General features: G+C 38.0%; 1 protein-coding gene and 1 pseudogene across 1 annotated transcript; both read right to left on the bottom strand.

The window, feature by feature from the left end:
- Positions 1–1,945: 1,945 nt before the first annotated feature.
- Positions 1,946–14,346, bottom strand: LOC137744259 (phosphoinositide phosphatase SAC8-like; annotated as a pseudogene).
- An 822-nt stretch (positions 14,347–15,168) lies between these two features.
- Positions 15,169–16,925, bottom strand: LOC137745598 (bifunctional monothiol glutaredoxin-S16, chloroplastic). The gene is made up of 2 exons (XM_068485574.1): positions 16,506–16,925; positions 15,169–15,957 (listed from the first exon to the last, which is right to left on the bottom strand). Exons 1-2 carry the CDS (start codon positions 16,890–16,892, stop codon positions 15,448–15,450), a joined length of 897 nt encoding a protein of 298 aa, XP_068341675.1. The 5' UTR covers positions 16,893–16,925; the 3' UTR covers positions 15,169–15,447.
- Positions 16,926–19,816: the final 2,891 nt, after the last annotated feature.

Here is a 19,816-nt window from a genome sequence, read left to right as displayed (position 1 = left end):
TTTTCATAACGTCCATAATCTTAATGGAAAAAAGATCGAGACATCTTAGTTGTGTACAGTGGGACATATTAATCGGAATTTTCCCACCTAAAGAATTCAAACACAGGTTTAGACTTTTCAGGGTACGTAGCCGACCCAGTTCTTAAGGAATTTCACCATGAAACTTGTTGATTCCCAAGCTTATTTCAATTAGACAAGTAAGATTTCCAATGGAAGGTGGAATGGAGTCTACCAATTGTTTATCTTCCAGGTCCAGAATCAAGACTCTCTGGGTGGCACGGTGGCATATAATACCTACCCAACTGCAGAAGTGGACGGAATGATTCCACGAGCTCATGACACTGAGAGGATCTTCAATTATTCTTTTTTTGAAGTCTAGCAAAGCCAAGCGATTAGATTCGTTTCCAAGCAGGGTAGGGCTGGGAAATGCAGCAGATTCCGGACATGTGCTCATCATGCATAAGACTAAGAGAATGAAGCCATGCAGGAATTTCAACAAAACCAGATTATGAATCGTACGTGAATGCTCCATCATTGTTCAAAGACAAATGGAAAACCAGAAAACCAAAGTTTAATTCACACAAAAGCACAAAAGAGAAGAAATCCTATTACATATAAGAAAAAACACTTGAGATTGGATGGCCACAGAAATTAAAATAGACCAACTTAGTAGTTAGGCCACAGCAGAGAAGGAACAGAAGAGTTAGACGAACTTAGTCCACAGCTTAGAAGGAATGGAAGAGCCAGACCAACTTAGTCCACCGCTTCAGTTCGGTTGAGCCGCCTAACAGTCTGATCCTTGTCATCCCCCTAGAAAGTTCTCAATCAAAGTTAGCATAGAACTAGGTTTTACACGAGAGAACAACTGGCGATAGGACATATTTTCTCTACTGCTTTTATATCTTTATTTCTAGTCAGGGTTTGCAAAGTTAACAACGATCGAGATAGATGAGTTTAACTGGCATCAGTAAATACAAAAGGGCATTGTAAGTGTTTCCTCCAGTTGAAATCATGTTAGATTTGGAGTAAATTCAGAGCAATTTCAATTTGTTTGGATTGCATAAGATTATCAAAACACACCCATGCTATCGTAAACAAGGTGGCCCCTTGAATTAGTGATCTCACACAATCTCTAAAGGAGTGTACCGTGTCCGATTGCACTGCCATTTGAACTCGTGGCCAAATTTACTAAGTAATTTATCGGCAGCAACCGGAAACAGTAAAACAAGTTTACCATTTTAACCACAAATCGTTTTTAAATATTAGCTAAAAAATGACAAGGCTTGCAACAACAGTAACTCTACGGTTTGAATGAAAAAGTTCAGAATAATGTTACACGAGTCTGCACAAGCGAGGTCTCGAACAGAATTGCCTTCCATTAGCTTTAACTGCTGCCGCTACTCCAGCACAAAGAACAGAAGACATACTGTTGGGCATTACGACCCGCTGCAATAGGATTCAAAATTTCTCAGGTCTTCGTGAATATTGAATAGAACTCGCACCTGAGAACAAAGTTACTGTACTAAGATTTCAGGCAAAACCAAAATAATAGTAATACCTTGCTGAAGTGTGACGGATGTCAGTGTCAACCCTCCAATTAGCAAGGCTGATGCCACCGGTAGATACTGCGATGTTTGTCCTCACACTTAAAACTTGACTATAGATTCAATGAAGCCATTTTAAAAGTGGCATAAGTTAGCTTCATTCGCAGCCAACTAATGACGATTACATGCCAAGCTGGCCAATCAAACATCAAGTTTGATAGAATTGAATTTTACTTCCCCTTTCGTTACTAAAAGCATATCCATTAAATATCACTCGTATTTGCTAAAGTAGGCACGATTTCTTACTAAATTTACTTTCAAGAGATGCAATTGAACCATCAGGGTACTCCCCAAACCATCATAAACTAAAATTTTGAGGTTGCGAGAAGATGAACCAAGCTTTACCCGGGATCTGTATAACTGATAACAAAGGGATATATAAAACCAGACAAAGAATTCAGGCACTTCAATTTCTTTGAAAGATTCATTGTACTTACAGAAAAAGATTCAGCCCAGGATGGTGAAATATCCCTTCTAACTGTATAGCAGCCACCGATAAGATCCATAGCATCCTGAACAAATTTGAAACTTTAAGCAGGTATATACAAATGGAAGTACTTGCTTTCATGTAGATGAGCAATACTCTATATTTGCGAAAGAGAGGCAGATTACCTGCCGAATGCCATCCTGAAAGTTATTCAAAAAATATCTTGAAAGAGCACTCATCCCGTCTTTACTTATTCCTCCAAATGTCTGCTTCCCATATCTGCGGTAATATGGATCCAGAATATGATTCCAAAAAAAAGGGATATATATATATACATAATTACATATATATATATATATATATATATATATATATATATTGTCCAAGATTCAAGTCATACTATACAGTTGAATTTACCTAACCAGGTCCCGTTTCAGGGCATACATCCCTGCGTACTCGAGGCTTATCTCGTCACCTTGCTCCGCCCACACTAAAGCAAGAAAATTGAGAATAAGTACAACAATTTATTATAGACATCGTTTGATCATTTATGAAAGACAGAATACATGACACGAAGAATTCCATACACGCTCTAAATGTTTGATAGTCTTCAGGAAACATAGAAGTGCTTTCAAAAGAATCCAGCACTCCAGTCCTCTGCAACTGTGCATCTAGAGACTTCTGAGCCAAGTAACTCTACAAAATAAAGAAGCAGTAAACAATTTAATGTCAAATCTCAGTATTGAAAGACCTCTGGTTACTTAGGGTTCCTCATGATTAGGGTTTCTCAGTATTATCCGGGTAATACGGTTTGTGTCAACCCTATTAGTGTTTTACCTAGTTAATAGCCATTTATTTTCTTCTTGTTCGTATCAACTTGTATAAGGGTCTTATCATATTGTCAACTCCTTAATCCAAGGAGGAGATTTGAGATAGGTAACTTGACTGTTGAGTGTACTTTGCAACTCACTCAAACTCCCCTATATATTTGTAACCTGCGTATGCTCTTATTATGATTTCCATAATAACAAATCAAAAACTTCAAAAGTCAACATGGTATCAGAGCGGGCATCCTTCTGAGCTTGTCTCTATATATCTCACTTGTGATTTTCCTTCAGCAAAAATATGGCTGATGAGAATTCAGAGGATGAAAGCACCATTGCTTCTCCTTCTGCTCGCATCTCTGAAATGGATATCAATCCAAATCAACGACTCAATTCAGTGTTACTGAATGAGTTTAATTATTTGTCATGGGCAAGAGCTGCTAGTCTTACGCTTGGTAGAAGATCCAAACTTGGTTTCATCAATAGCAGTCATCCTGCTCCTGAAGTTACTTCTTTAGAATATGCAGGGTGGCTTTGTAAAGATCAATTGGTCATGTTATGGTTGCTTAATTCCATGGAAAGAAAGATTGCTAAAATCTTCAGCTATTCCGAGTCATCTCTCTCTTTGGACAACTGTGAAGGAGATGTATGGTAATCAAAACAGCTATGCACGCATCTTTCAACTCAAGAAGGATATCTCCAACATTCAACAAGAAGGTAAAACTTTAGTTCAACATTAAAACTTTAGTTCAACATCTTGGTTCTCTGAGAAGCATGTGGAATGAGCTGGATGTCTATAAACCTCACACAAATGATCCCACGGTGCTTCTTAAAAGAACTGAAGAAGATAAAAAATTTCAATTACTGTCTAGCTTGAGCTCAGAATATGAGGATTTGAGAAGTCATATTCTCATGAATCCTGAGCTACAATCCTTCACTAACATTTGTGCAACCATCCAATGTGAGGAAGTAAGAAGAAAAGTCATGAACAGTGGTACAAAAACCAATATGGCTGAAGCTAGGGCTTATCTGACAAATGAAAAAAGGTACAAAGGAAAAAACCCTCATTTGAAGTGCCTACAGTGTGACAACATCGGGCATGTGAAAGATAGGTGTTGGATCCTGCATCCAGAGCTCAAGCCTGAATTCATGAAGACAAGACTGCACAGAAGACAAGTCGAGCATATCCTCGTGCCAACACTGCATCATCTTCATCTATCAATAGTTCAGATTCTTACCAACAGTTCACTGCAAATCCTGCTACTCTTATAACTGAGTTTGCGGCCTATCTCCAACAGAAAAGGGGAAGGGAAGATCGAGTTGTTGACCATGAAGATGGAAGTGCCACTACATTGCTAGGCAAGTTTGCAACTTTTTTGGCTGATGCTGATCGCTTACCTCAACAGAGATGAAAGGTATCGTGAATGCTTTCAAAACTGCTCTTAAAATCAATTAGTTACATGATTTTTGGGTTATAGATTCAAGTGCCACAGATCATATGACTAATCAAGTGTCAAAATTGTATAAATTTGAGAAACTTCATAAACCATCACATGTGTCTGTAGCTAATGGTGAAGGTGCTAGGATTGTAGCAAAGGGAAAAATGATATCAGACCAAATAGAATCTATGGCCTTTATATGTTCCTTCATTTCCATTCCAACTTCTCTCGGTGGGAAAAATCACAAATTCCTTAAACTATTTAGCCATTTTTTCACCAGAAAATGTCATTTTTTAGGATTGTGTCACCAAGAGGACGATTGGTGAGGGGTTTTACCTAGATGATCTCTACTACATATCGAAAAGCTCTCCCAGTGGATTCCAAGCCAAGTCTAAGTTCATCCATGCCTCCATTCAAGATTATTCCTTGTGGCACCAACGACTACCTCACCCTTCTCAACATGTTTTGTCAACCTTGTCTCCCGACTTAGGCAAAGAACAAATTCACAGTGAAACTTGCCATATGTCAAAGGCAACTAGACTACCTCTAGGTTCATCTTTGTCTAGATTTTTTCATCTTTTTGAACTTGTACACTCTGATGTATGGGGACCAACTAGTGAATCTTTTGATGGTTACAAACACTTCATAACCTTTGTTGATGATTATTCAAGAGCCACTAGGTTATATTTGTTAAAATCAAAGAGTGAAGTGATGGAAGTGTTTAAAGACTTTCATAACCTTGTTAGAAATCATTTTTCCTCTCAAATACATGTCCCAAGTCATGACTCAATATTTGAGCAACAATGGCATCATGCATCAAACTAGTTGTGTTGGCACACCCCAACAAAATGGTATTGTCGAGAGAAAAAATCGAGATCTTCATGAAAAAACTAGGGCTTTGATGTTCCAAATGAATGTACCATAACGATTTTGGTCTCAAAGTGTTATGGCAGCAGCTTACCTAATCAACAGGTTGCCTAGCAAGGTTTTGGGTTTCAAATCACAAATGAAAATGGTCAAAAACATAAAAGTGGACTTGTCACAGCTGAAGGTGTTTGGATGCCTTTGTTTTGTCCAAATTCAGCCCTTGCATTAAGACAAACTAGATCCTAGGGCAACCAAATGTATTTTCCTTGATACTCGTCCACACAAAAAGGATACAAATGTTACAATCCATAACTTAAGAGACTAACTGTTTCCAAGGATGTTAGATTTCATGAAACTAACCCTTATTATAGCAAATCTCTAGATAGTACAAGTCAGGGGGAGTGTTTCTTGGATCTTTTTCCATTGCCAATGACTGAGCTACTTGCCACTGAAGTCACTCAATCTAACGCAATGGTGCTGATGCGAGAATTACTTGACACTCAAATTAAACCCTCGTTTGACAATTGTAGTAAAATGGATAAGTGAGGGATCGTTCTAGACCGGGGATTAGGAGGGCTTGCTAAAACCTTCTAAATTGACTTAAAAACATAAAAACACAATATAAAACACTATTTAATGCTCGAAGAAAGCAAAACTAAAAATAAGAAAGATTAAGATTAAGACTTCAACGAAATAGGGGAGAATTGGATTTGGACGAATTTAAACTAAAATGAATACTTGGAAACAAAACAAATTGTAAATATGGATTTGACGGAAATGAATGGATGGGAAGCTAGCTAAGGGTTCTTTCTCTACACATGATATTTATGCATATGAATCAATTTCCAGTTATTCCTTCATTGAATTATGAACGACAATGCCCCAAATTAACCGTGACATCACTAGTTAACCCTTAGATTTTCCTTATATTATTGGATTGGATGGCATCATTCGACAACCCAAAACATTCTCAAAAGTTCCCTACATGTCATCATAATAGAGATACAATCGAAGATCATTAAGAATAATGAAAACCATAAGCATTGACAAAGCATTTGTAACTATGACATCATGTTACTCATGCTAAGAATTAAACTTAACGCGATCGTGACAAGCGACCTTCACTACTTTCAAGTATAAGTTAGTAACGATTATGTGAAACCTTCTTAAACTTTAGCCACATATTCATGCATGCTAATTAAGTGTCGACCCTCAATCAACAAACACAAATAAGTTAATCATCAAATAGTTAAGCCAATTGCATTCACGAATCAAGAGTTCATAACCGGAATTCATCAATTCATATCACATAAATAAACATGGTATTGAAATCACCCCTAGCCAAAAAGGGTTTAGTTCCTCATAACTTTGAAATCAAAGAAACACCTAAACATTCCAACAACTCAAACTTGAATTGTATGAACGTTTAGGCACTCTTCTCTTCCATTCCTCATATTACAAAACAAAGAGAATTGAATTTAAACATTGAAATCAAAGAAACGCATAAACATTCCAACAACTCAAACGTGAATTGTATGAACGTTTAGGCCCTCTTCTCTTCGTCTTCGTTTGAGCACAAGGACTAAGGGATGTTGTTGGTGTGTTGAATGGATTGGGGGATTATGGAAATGGAAGAAATGGAGGAGAAAGGGAAGGGAATGGTGCAGAAAATGGAGAGACTCACGGCTAGGGAGAAGATGGAAGTGTTTGTGGTGTGTTGTGTATGAAAATGAGATGATCTTGAATGAATGAATGCAAGGGTATTTATAGGAGTAGTGGAGGGAACATATGGCTGTTTGTTTAAGATGCAAGTGGCTAATTAATGATGGAAAATCAGTTAGGAAAACAAGTGAAAACTGGAATTGCATGTGAAGGTGTTGGAATGTGCTGAAATGGTGAAGGGGATACACGGCATTGAGAAGCTTTCTTGCTCATTTTCTGAATGCAATGATGAAGAGTTTAATAATTAATGCATGTAGGTGGCTGAAATGATGAAGAATGAGTGGTGGAAATGAAAGGGAAAGCTAGAAGACATGTGAAGATGCTGGAATTGATGAAGGGGATACACGGCAATGTTTGGAATGTGGAGAAAAGGGTGCATGTGGTTGTAATGTTTGTTGGTTAAAGATGCATGTGGATGTATTATACAATGGGAAAGTATGTGATTTAATTAAAGGATGCAAAGTGAATGAATCATGAATCATTGTGGATGAAAGGTGGAAGTGCATGTGTTGATGACTAGGTTAGTGGGTGGAAATCTGAAAATGGCATATAGGAATGGGAGCTCACGGTTTGAATGTGTAAAGTGTGTGTGAATGCATGTGAAGATGCAATAAATAATGCATGTAGGGTTAGGAAATAATGAAGAAATGCATGTGAGATGTTTGGAAAGGAAATGGGAACCCACGGCAATGAAGTTGTTTTGTGTTGTGAATTATGATGAATGCATGTGAGTTAAAGAGGGAGAATGTGGTGAAATGATGAAGTAGGAAGGTGGAAATGCATGTGAGATGTTTGGAAAGGAATAAAGAACGAATGGTGGAAATGTGAGTGAATGATGTGCATGTGTGAGAATGCATGTGGAATTAAGAGGAGTATGGAAGTGAAATAAATGAATGATATGTTAAGTGATAAGTGAATGATATGTGGTGAGTGATAAGTGAATGGTTTGATAAGTGATAAATGAACTAGTTTAAGTGATAAATGAACTAGTTTAAAGGGCTAGGGTTTAAGTACATAGAATGGGCCTAAAATAGGTTGGTTTGTATGGCATAATGTGTTTGATTGGGCTAGAGGTTTTCCATGGCTCAAAGGATTTGTTTGATTGGGCTAGGCCCTTTGTTTGATGTCCCCAAAGAGCATACAAGGCTTCAATTTCGTCCATCCTCTTTGCACCATGATTAAGGTATCCAATACATGCCCAAAAGTGCCCCAAATAGCCTCAAAATGCACTTTCTTGCTCCCTAAGCCCTTAGAGCCTGAAAACACAAAAAAGAAGCATAAAGGACTAAAATAACTAGAGAAACATAACGTAAATGCACGAGAACAAGCCATTTAAGTCGCATGAATATGCTTCTATCAGGTGCCTGCACATCACACAAAGTCCCCCGCTGCAACTGACCAACCAGATTCAAGTGGTGACACTAACACGTCTATTAAAGATGAATCTCTCCACAGCGTTGCACCTGAGGAATCTTCATACGAGTCTCATTCTGATGCGCCTCGATGAAATCCCATTCGTGAAAGACATCCTCCAGCAAGACTTTGTCACTTACAAGCCAAGGCACCCACTGTCCAACTATGTGTCCTATCAAAAACTGTCATCTAAATACAATGTTTTTCTCTGTAATGTATCTGAGCATGTTGAGCCTTAGTCATTTCAAGAAGCAAATCAATCACAAGTTTGGCAGCAAGCTATGCAAGATGAACTGCATGCCCTTGATCAACATAAAACCTAAAGCATTGTGACACTGCCTAAAGGAAAGAAGACAGTAGGTTGTAGGTGGATATACAAGGTTAAATTCAACTCAGATGGGTCCATAGAAAGACACAAGGCAAGATTAGTGGCTCGTGGCTTTACTCAAACATTTGATGTGGACTACAAGGAAACCTTTGCTATTGTTGCAAAGATGAACTCAGTGAGAGTACTCCTTTCAGTCGCTGTTAACAAAAGGTGGCTTATGTATCGAATGGATGTAAAGAATGCCTTTTACATGGTGATCTTGAAGAAAAAGTCTATATGAGATTACCCCCAGGCCATCCTCAAAGTCATGAACCTCATGTTGTGTGTAAATTGCACAAATCGATTTATGGTCTTAAACAGTCACTGAGAGCTTGGTATGCCAAGCTCAGCTCAGTTCAATCCTTACAAGTGTTGGTTTTAAAAGAAGCAACGCAGACTTTTCACTGTTCATGCGCACAGGAACTGCTGGGAAATTGGTAGTCCTTGTATATGTAGATGATTTGATCATTACATGAGACAACCCTAAAGAAATAAAGAAGCTCAAGCATTCACTACAACAACGTTTTGCAATCAAAGATCTTGGAATACTGAGATATTTTCTTGGCATAGAAATGGCAACCTCTCACAAGGGTTTCTTTCTCAGCCAGGGGAAATATGTTCTGGATCTTCTCAAGGAAGCAAACATGAGTGATGCTAAACCTCTTGACATCAAGCTCAAACTCAACTTGGAGGGGCAACCACTTCTAAACATAAGCTATTATCAGTGACTTGTTGGTAAGTTGATATATTTGACTATTATAAGGCCTGACATAGCCTATTCAGTAAGCATTGCTAGCCAATTTATGCACTCTCCGACGATGGAGCATTTTAATCTTGTCAAAAGAATACTTCAGTACCTAAAAGGTTCAGTGGGTTGTGGCATAATCATGAAGAAGAATGAGAGCACTCAGATCACAAGTTATTGTGATGCTAATTGGGCTGGCAACTCTATTGATCGTAAGTCTACAAGGGGTATTGCACGTTTGTGGGAGGCAACCTTGTTACATGGAAAAGTAAAAAGCAAGCAATCGTTGCAAGATCAAGTGATGAGGCTGAATATCGAGCCATGGCATCTACTGTGTTTGAACTAATATGGCTAAAAGGTCTACTTCATGACTTAGGTGTCTTCACTCCTCAGTCTATGTCCCTTTTCTGTGACAACCAGGCAGCAATGCAAATTGCTTCCAACCCTGTCTTCCACAAGCGAACCAAGCACATTAAAGTTGACTATCACTATGTTTGTGCACAAGTACAATCACAGGTCATCAAAACTCATTTTGTCAAGAGCTACGATCAACTTGCAGACTTATTCACCAAACCATTAGCCTCCCATCAGTTTCAAAAGCTTCCCGGCAAGCTTGGATCCATCAACCTTCTGGATCCAGCTTAGGGGGAGTATTGAAAGACCTCTGGTTACTTAGGGTTCCTCATGATTAGGGTTTCTCGGTTTTCTCTAGGTAATAGGGTTTGTGTCAACCCTATTAGTGTTTTACCTAGTCAATAGCTGTTTATTTTCTTCTTGTTCTTATCAACTTGTATAAGGGTCTTATCTTGTTGTCAACTCCTTAATCCAAGGAGCTTAGTCATGTTCCCTATGCCGGCTGTTTAGCATGAGTCAAGGAGATTTGGGATAGGTAACTTGAGTGTTGAGTGTAGCTTGCAACTCACTCAAACTCCCCTATATATTTGTAACCTGCGTATGCTCATTATGATTTCCATATTAACAAATCAAAAACTTCGAAAGTCAACGCTCAGTTTAATCATGCTATGGTATATGGTATATCATATTAGCAAAAATTATTAAGATCAATCACACTAGGTAATTTTCTTAGAAACCTGAGTAACATTTGTTCTATCAAGGCAATCGATGCAGTTTGATCTGACAATCCCTTTCTGCTCCTTCAGTATATTGCCTTTCGCATCTACGAGGAAGTATCTGCTCAGCTGGAACAGTTTTGATTAAAAATAGTATTACATATAGCCAGCATACCTGGATTTTGGCATACTTAATTCAATCAGATATTACGCTTTCATTACCCTTGCTTTTCAAAATGCTCTGAGATCTGCTCGTATAGAACCTTTAGGTTTTCAAAGTTTGAGTTACCACATGCATGATGAAAGTCAAATGAAACGTATCTGCTACAAAAACACAAGCAGTAAGTTGAGAACAAAATCTCATTTCTGACATTGTTCTCAATGCCAACCAATAGAACTGACTTCATTATAAGCAACCTTGAAAACAAAAAACAAATCTACTTGAAATGGGAAAATGATTCAGTTGGGAGCCAACATTGTTGCATACATAAATATGCAAATTGTAACCTCACGTTTGGTAGATTTTGCATTTCGGCAGAAAAATGCCGTGCTTAGTTGACCTTCATCGCCATGCTACAAATAACAATAAACGGAAAAATTATAACAATTGGAAATTTATGAAACAACATATGCTTTGCATACAATTAAAAAAACAGTAAAACTTGTGTAGCACAAGCAGTCAGCTGGGAAGAATTACAGACATCATTGCTTACTTAGCAAATCCCAGAGCCACAAAAAGGTGAGTGTGCCGTACAAACACAATTTGAAGGAAAAAAATTGCGAACTTTTCAGCTTAACATAAAGGTGAACCAGTGTGTGCAAGGATTGTTAAATTCAAAGTAAAATGTAAAAGAGAAGAAACCCTTACTTTATCTGTTAAGTCTATTGCCATTGTCTCTCCATATCTTTGGGAAAGATAAAAGAAATGGCGCTCCACAACATTTGACTGTAAGTAGATTGGGAAAATTCAAAACACTACTCTAACAAGAACTGTATCGTGAAGCTAGAAAAGAGTAAAAAGGGATGGATTTGCATCTCTGGCAACAAATTACTGTCTGCTCATGAGTAATAATCCTAAGTTGTGGTTTATAGCTCAAGTCAACAATTTGCTCCCAAAGAAGCGGAATTGAACCTCGAATCTGAACAACATATCAAAAGTATTATGGAGGGTTTTTATTCAGAAAAAAGGAATAGATAAATAAATCTTCTTGTATTAAATTATGACAAAACTTCCAATCTGCTATCAGTTTTAAGGGTTAATAGTGAAACAGTGTCTGCATATTTAGAAGGTATAGTATTGAAAAAGTTCTCTAAATGTATAAAAGTTGGCAAAATTAATCTATCCTTGCTAAACTGTACAAAAGTTTCATCTATGTGAGGGGCAGTCCATAAACCTCAGAAAAGAATGACAAAGTTCTACAATTTTGATATTTCTCACATCAACAAGGAGCTCAGAATGTGAAGAAAGTTGAGCTTCCACCATAAAACCAATTGACAATATGGGGATTAGCCCAATTTACTTATAAACTCATGCAAGGTCCCTCCTCCCATCAATATGGGATTCATTCTCAACAAAATATACTTTTCTCAAATGTTTAATCCTGGGCCAACTTAGTTGATCACATGTATAATGACACCATGATATAAGTGTCCTATTTAGGCAAAGAAACATAATAGTAACTAAAAATATTCCGATACAATAATACCTCAGCATACATTTCTTTTCTGAACCTTCATATGAGAATTACCTGCAATAATGAGGACTGGAAACCTTCAATCTCCACCAACTGCTCAGTTTCAATAAAATTAGCAACATCTCCAAGGTTGGCTCCTCTTCTCCACATTCTTGTCCCTATGCGACCACATTACAGTGTTTCATGTTTAAGTCCTTCAAAACATGCAGATACAGACACAAAAGTGACTACAAGAATCAATCATCTCTATAACATTGTACCTAGATGCCGGGTACACCTCCTTGAGACTATCGTAAGTGTGGCTTAAGGAACACCATAACATATTACTCACCTGCACCCTGAATCTCAATCTCAGGATATTTCCTTGTATTAAAGGAATAATGAAACCATCAACCTGCCATGAGAAAATTAACGAGCATTAGCAATAAAATTTGTGCACAAAGAACTGAAGACTTTTGGAAATGTTGTTCTTCCTTCAAGTTGTTTAACTATTATGACCTCGAAGATGGAAAGTCTAACCTTATACTCGATAAGTTTGTCCAAAAGATTTCTGTTCCAAACAAATCGGGGGTTAGCCTGAAAACACAAATAATGTTAAAAACTACCAAGCAATTACTAGTCATAGATCGTAATGTGTAAAGTAATCATTTGATAGGAGCTAAAATGGCATTAAGAGAAAAGACTGATAAACATCCATATGATATGGTGTGTCAGTTGACTCGATACTCATGCTTTCTTGTCTTCTAGTGCAGGCAAAAAATCATTTGGATAAAGAGAAAGGGAGAATCACTTGACAACCAAAAAACTGCACAAAGGATGGCTTGTCTTCAAGGATATGAACTGAGAAGGCATCTTTATTGAGCTGAGAACAAAAGATAAGGATAGTGCACAAAAACACAGAAGTAGGCAAATCCTTAGGGCGGCCTTCCTTTCTTTCCCTATTAACCCTCCGACTTGGAAAGAGTTGAGGATGCCTAGTAAACTAAACGCTGGACGATATATATGCTTATATGCACCTGATGTATATAACATGAATCACTTTTAAGAACTAATTAGGTCCCGATAAACCCAATATTCCAAATTCCAACTAACCTGCTTCCATATTGGTTTGGCCATCCATCCTTCCACTAACTTACGTCCTCTTTGAAAGCTGGTAGAAATGATCAAGTATATATGAATAGATAAACAAACACAACACTTTACCGAATAGATACATAAATTGACATGATAAGATTTTGAACAGTAATCACACAACAGCGATGAAAACAGCAGAACGTACTTAAACGGCACCCTAACAGATACAAAAAAATTAAACTTTGGCTGAGTGCTAGGTATAAGAATTTACTTAGTGTTATATCAGTCTTGTACGAGAAGTACAACCCCGGAGTTGATTGGACTGTTTTCAACAGAGCCATGAAGTACGCCTCATCCTTTTTCTGCACAAATACATCACAAATTTAAAACATCCCAAGTCACTTTCAGCTAACGAATCAAAAGAATCAAAACCCTTACCTCCTGAGAAGTTGAATTCTTCTTACCCTCGTTGCAGGACAGAAACCTCATCGAGGTCACTCGATAAACAGGGAAGCCGAGATAAGTCCCAACTTCCGTCTGCGAAGTTAGTACAAGAACATAATTTCCTGCACCAAACACGTCGATTCAGAAAACACACACCATTTCCTGGAAATATAGCCATTCATTCCACAGATTTATACAATAAAAAAAATAAAAAATAAAAAAGGTATACACATTTTGGTTTCGAAATACTCCAAAGCGAGTAAAAGCAAGCAATTGACTTACCTGTAAGCAATCTGATCGTTCCCGCCACTCCATATATCGTCGAGGTTTTCGACGGACTTGCAGAAGAAGAAGAAGAATCACCTAGCAATCAGAAACAAGTATCGATTGAGCTACACAAATTTAGCAACAAAAAAAAAAATCAAGGTCGATCAAAAGAGATGAAAAATTTATACCGTTAAGCGGCTCCATGGCGCCGTCGCGGCGGTCGATCGAGAAGCCTCGATCCGGAACCGCGACGGATTTGATCACGAACTTGTCCTGAAACTCCTGCAATTCCAGCTCCTCGTACAGCTTGAAACTTCCGCCGGAGCAAGATCCACCGCTGTCCATTTCCGCCGGATTTTGATCGGAGAAGAAAATGATGGTTTATCAAATGTCTAAACGACTCCTCCCTTTGTTTTCAGGCTTTCAGCTGATAACCAATGTAGAAGACGATGGATTCCTTAAATGACGTTTTTGCCCCTATTGACTCGTAATTTATTCTAATTATTGTCTGCGGGCAGCGCAGCCGGAGGCAGGGGTCTTTGTGTTAGTGCGAGGAGCGACCAGTCCGCATGTACCGTAATAAATTACAGCCACAATGTTCGTCCAAAGTGACGGGAGTGGATGACGTGGCGACACCTGGATACCGTCCAAAGTCAGTGTGCTGAAAAGAAGAGATGGAGAGTTGGACTGTGTCAACAGGAAACAGTTGGAATTGGGTCCACGTATTTGGGCTCAGTAACTAACTTTTAAAATCTGTTAGTTGGAACCGTTTGAAGTAGATGGACTGTGCGAAAAAGTAGTAACCGTTGGATTTGTGTGATGATTCGGCTGGTCATTTGGTTCCTGAGCAAATTCTGGGATCAATCGCGCACAGCTAAGTTGACTCTAAATTTTCCATTGCAATTTAAGTGAAATTTTGCAGATGGTGAGGATCAGCTTATCAATGCGTGACTAGTCTTATCAATATTCATTTTTCTTTAGCCTGCCTTAACATGAAAGATACAACAAATGCAGGTTAAACCAATTGGTCTGAACAGCGTGGCGTTGCACCCAAATTCAAGTCTCCTTCTCAATAATTCAATTTTCGACCGTTGGGTCCAATGAATTAAAGATAATCAAAGAATAAAAATTAACAAGTGCGTAGAAAGTAAAAAAGAATGTGTGGATATTACCACGACGAATATCATATTGCAAAAGGATGGAAAAACCAATGAAGATGAAATACAGCTTCTCATTCCCACTCAAACAAATTTTCCTTCACCCAACTTTATTTGCTCAAAGTTTAAGAGTTACAAAGCCTAAATCTAAGCATGACAGCTAAACTTTTGATACAAGCGATACTAGGAGAGAGGAAATCGAACACGGGACACACGAGCGCCTAAACTTAATCATTTATATATATGAATACAAACTCAATTGCCTCGTACAGTTTCAGTATCACATACCCCTGATCAAATCTGCCATCTACATCGACACCAAAACTTGAACAATCACTTTTTAAACAAGCTGGCAAGCTCGCCCTTCTCCTGCATGGAACTTAGGATATCACATCCCCCAAGCAGTTCTCCATTCACGAATATCTGGGGGAAAGTCGGCCAGTTACTGTACTTCTTCAGAGTCTCCCTCAATCCTCTATTATACTCTTCGTCAAGCACATCAACGCTTTCATAATCCACCCCGTGGTTTTCAAGAATTCCGACAACCTTCTGCGAGAAACCACACAATGGGGCACTTCTCGAACCCTTGATGAAGGCCACAACTTTGTTCTCATTCACCAACCGGTCAATGAGTTCCTCCAGTGGCACTGTCAGCTGCACATTAGGACCAGGTGTTAGCCGAAGATCAGACTTCTTCTTCCTCGGTGGTGGCTTTCGGACCCATGTGGCGTTGCCCGATTCATTTCCCGGGGGAACCTTCCCAGTTGCTTTTATGTGTTCTTCCATCCATGATTTCCAAGCTTCCGTTAGAACCGCCCTATCTGGTTCATCTACTACCCCAACCTACAGTACAATATCATCACTGTTAGCAGAGCAATATCGCTTATTTCCTTGTACATTTATACTAGTTTTGCAGTAAAATCGACACCAATTTTACCAGTTGTCTCCTTTCTTTCTAGACACAGAGCCAAAATGGCTTCTTAATCTTTTCACTTTGAAAGCAAAGTTCAAACATTTCGATTCGGTCCAATAAACTTCTATCCTACAGGGAAAAAAACACTGCTTTCACCAGAGGTGCATCACCCACACAAATAAGCAACAATGTGGATTATGGGTTAATCTTTAAATTGTAAAGATGCATAATTTATTTTCGTAAAAAAAGAGTTTGTAGCTCAGTTGGTTAAGAGCGTTCCTAGTTAGAATTCTCCTTCTCCATTATCGCTTGTATTAAAAAAAAAGAAAATTGAATTGAATTGATATATTTTTTTTTTACAATTATTGAATTCTACAGCTCACTATAAATTGAATTGAGCCCTTGAATCAACCTATATATGTTCAATTTCACAAAAACTAAACTTTAGCAGCTAATAAGTCCCAGAAAAAGTCCATACCTTAACGGAGTAGCAAAGCTCCGGCAACGACTTCCGGTGGGAGAGAATACTCGCCGCTATGTTCCTCGATAACCCGACGAACTGCAGCTCTCCGCTCTGGTCAAAAACGGCGTAGACCCCAGTCTCCGCCGGCAATTTCCCGGCGATTTCTACCTCCTCCGGCACGGTGACTAGCTCGGTCTCCGAGAGGGCCTTAACTGCCGAAGTGATGACCGAAGCTCGGGGCTTGGATGCGGCGTAAGGTTTGAGAGAAATGGAGCGGAAGGTAGGGGCTTTGGTTGGTAAATTGAATGAGGGGTTGGGGGTATTTTGGGGAGAGTGAGAAGAGAATAAGCGGCTAGAGGGAGATGAAGTGTGGATTGGAGAGAGGTGGATGATTGTCGCCATTTGAGATTCAGTGAGAGAAGGTCGGGAACGAAGGTTCTGGTTTAGGCTTCAACAGATATTGTTGAGGAAACGGATTCGGTTTCTGACCCGACCCGATTGTTTGAGAGGAGCTATTGGGTTTGGGCATCTGATCCAATGGAGTTGGGCCTCAGAGTATGGACTAAAAGTAATATATATATATATATATATATATATATATATTTTTGAACAGAATGATGTTCTCTTGTTAAACAACTTAAAATATTATTTATCATATTATTAATATAATATGGACGGTTAAATAATAATTATCAGTAATCCATATTGTAATCCAACAACATAATTGTCTGGTAATAATCATTAACGTGCGTGTGAGAAGGTTCCACCGGCGGACTCAGAATATTTAAATAGTAGGGGTCATGATTTTGACTAAAATTATTTTATTGGACTTTTTCGTTGAGCATTTGGTAGAAGATTGTCAATACCTGCCGATATTTGTCAAGGGTTAATGATAACAATATGTAAACAATTATTATGATGTGTACAAGTAATTGTTAAATAATGTTGGAAATTGTAAAGGCTTGTAAACTAAGAGACTCCATTGAGCATCTGGTGCGTATAATAGAATTGCACACAATAAGAGAGAAAAGAAAACATGGATGATAGAAAAAAATAGAAGAAGTAGGAGGAGGATGTAATTTTATTTGCCCTAACTGTTTATAGGATAAAATACAATACACTTATATATACACGGGGTTTTTAAAGTTGATAGAATCATGGACAACCAATGACCCATGTTGGCTTTGCCACTTGAGAGAGATGCAGCAGGCAGCGTTGGCTAATGGTGAGGCTACTCCTTCGATAATTTAGATTTTTACTGGTAATTCGTACGAAGTTCTTTCATTCAGTGAAAATTAGTCCAAGTCGCCTAACTGAAAATTTATGAGTTCGCTCTTGCGCAAACACAAGAATAATGATTTATATGAAAGAGGTTTACCGACACTATGGCGTTCTATACTAATAAAAAATGATATTTGTAAGTTTCTCAACACGTTTCACTGTATTATCAAATTGAAAAGTCACGTAATGATGAATATTTTCCATGTAAGTTGTTCTTTCGCAGAAGACCCTCTATACCTAGGTAGGACCTAAATAAAATTGATCATAATAGTGAGTGCCCACCAGAGTATATTTACTATGAATATGGATCCTCTTTGTAAGGATCCCGATAATCTGTGAATTTTATCTGTTCATCGTACATTGTGTGGTCAGAAATCATTTTAATTTTTTTTATTTAAAATTAAATATAAACAGTATCTGACAAAAACTGACCGCACGATATACGATGAACGGATATAATTCACGGATTCTCGATTCTCACAAAGATGATCCTGGTGGTATTTATAATGATGGACTTTACAAGTTGATCATCGCTTAAATAAATGAAATCTGGAGTAAAATTGCAGCTAACTTCAAACCTAAATTAATGCTAAGCAATCATTGACATGGGATGATTTTTGTTGCAGTGGACGATGATGTCAATGTTAGGTTGGATTAATTTTCCACGCCAACAGCATCATACCACCATCACCCCAAATTTCATGAACCTGTTCTGCCAGATTTGCTAATTCAGACTTTTCCATATCTAGGTCAAAATCTCAGAACTGTACCTGTTCATCCACATTAATCCTAGTTACCATGTCTATAACAACTGCATAAAGCTTCTCCTCCACATGTTTTTGCAACAGTGTTACAAATCAGTCACACTTGACTATGCAAAAAAGTTAAAACGTACTCACAATACGTAATTGATTTAAAATAAAATCATTGAGGCTTCCAAAAAATAAGTAAACTTCTCGAGTTTTGTCGTTGACTTAGAATAATAATATCATGACATTCTAAATATAAGTAAACTTCTCGAGTCTTGTCTTTGAGAACAAAAGTTTTGAGTGGCTTTCATTGATAATGATCATGATGTGCACAAGCAGATACGTGGTACTGGTATGCTGCTGCTACATCGAAAATTCAGTACAATACTCTACCTCAACATGCTCTCTCATCATTCAATCAATACACCTTTAACAACCTGAAAATGAAATATTGGCTGCTGATTGATTACTGGAACCAACAGAGAGACATATACTTTATACAGTTCAAGCTAAGTAGTTAGTCTAATAGTGAGATTTTATAAGTTGAAACCGAGATTTCAACATGTAACCGAGTATGTATATTATATTAGCATTATTTCTTTATTGTGTTTAGCGTGATGAATATTAATAAACTGACACACAATCGGTTGAATCAGTGGCGGAACTACATGTAGACTCGAGGTTGTCATGGCCTCCTCAGCTATGATATGGCTCCAATTAATTGACTTACGTAATTTTGAACTTTCACGTAATTATACTAGAAAGTTGTTAACAAATGCGCTTTTGGTCCTCCTAGATTCTTTAAATGGCCTCCGCCACTGGGTTGAACCCTAGAATCTCTCCTTAACAGGAATCTACGTTGGTGAAAGGTTTGTCCCCTTAATCGGATTTTACCGAGTATATACCTATAGTCCGATTATAAACAGACGGCTCCTATTCAAATACGTACACACACACACACACACACACACATATATATATATATGATGGATGAATCCTACCAGATAGCCAAAGAAGTCAAAAGAGAGAACCTCCCTTCTTTGTTACCCTATCTATAAAAATAGCAGTAGCTTTTTTCTCACCTAATGAAAGATTCTGAGCTACTTTAGCAATAAAACAGTTGTTGGATGATCATCATATAGGGCCATGGCCAGCTCCCCACTATATGTATATGCAGAGGACAGAAAAGGAACCCAAGATGTTAGCCTTGCAACTCACCCCTAAACCTTCTCCTTTAAATAATCCATTCCTTTAGCTTCACTCCTACTCAAAAACCCAAAAGATTCCCCAAAAATA

The sequence above is a fragment of the Pyrus communis genome, chromosome 9, assembly GCF_963583255.1.
Source record: "Pyrus communis chromosome 9, drPyrComm1.1, whole genome shotgun sequence".
NCBI classification, from domain to species: domain Eukaryota; kingdom Viridiplantae; phylum Streptophyta; class Magnoliopsida; order Rosales; family Rosaceae; genus Pyrus; species Pyrus communis.
The sequence above is the reverse complement of the archived record's forward strand: the minus strand, read 5'-3'. Positions and strand labels throughout refer to the sequence as shown.

Excerpts from the sequence above, each read along its gene's own strand:
- LOC137745598 (XM_068485574.1), bottom strand. The coding sequence starts at position 16,892 with ATGGCGACAATCATCCACCTCTCTCCAATCCACACTTCATCTCCCTCT. Across the intron at positions 15,958-16,505 it reads AGCTTTGCTACTCCGTTAAG|GTTGGGGTAGTAGATGAACC; the intron begins GTATGGACTTTT and ends ATTGTACTGTAG.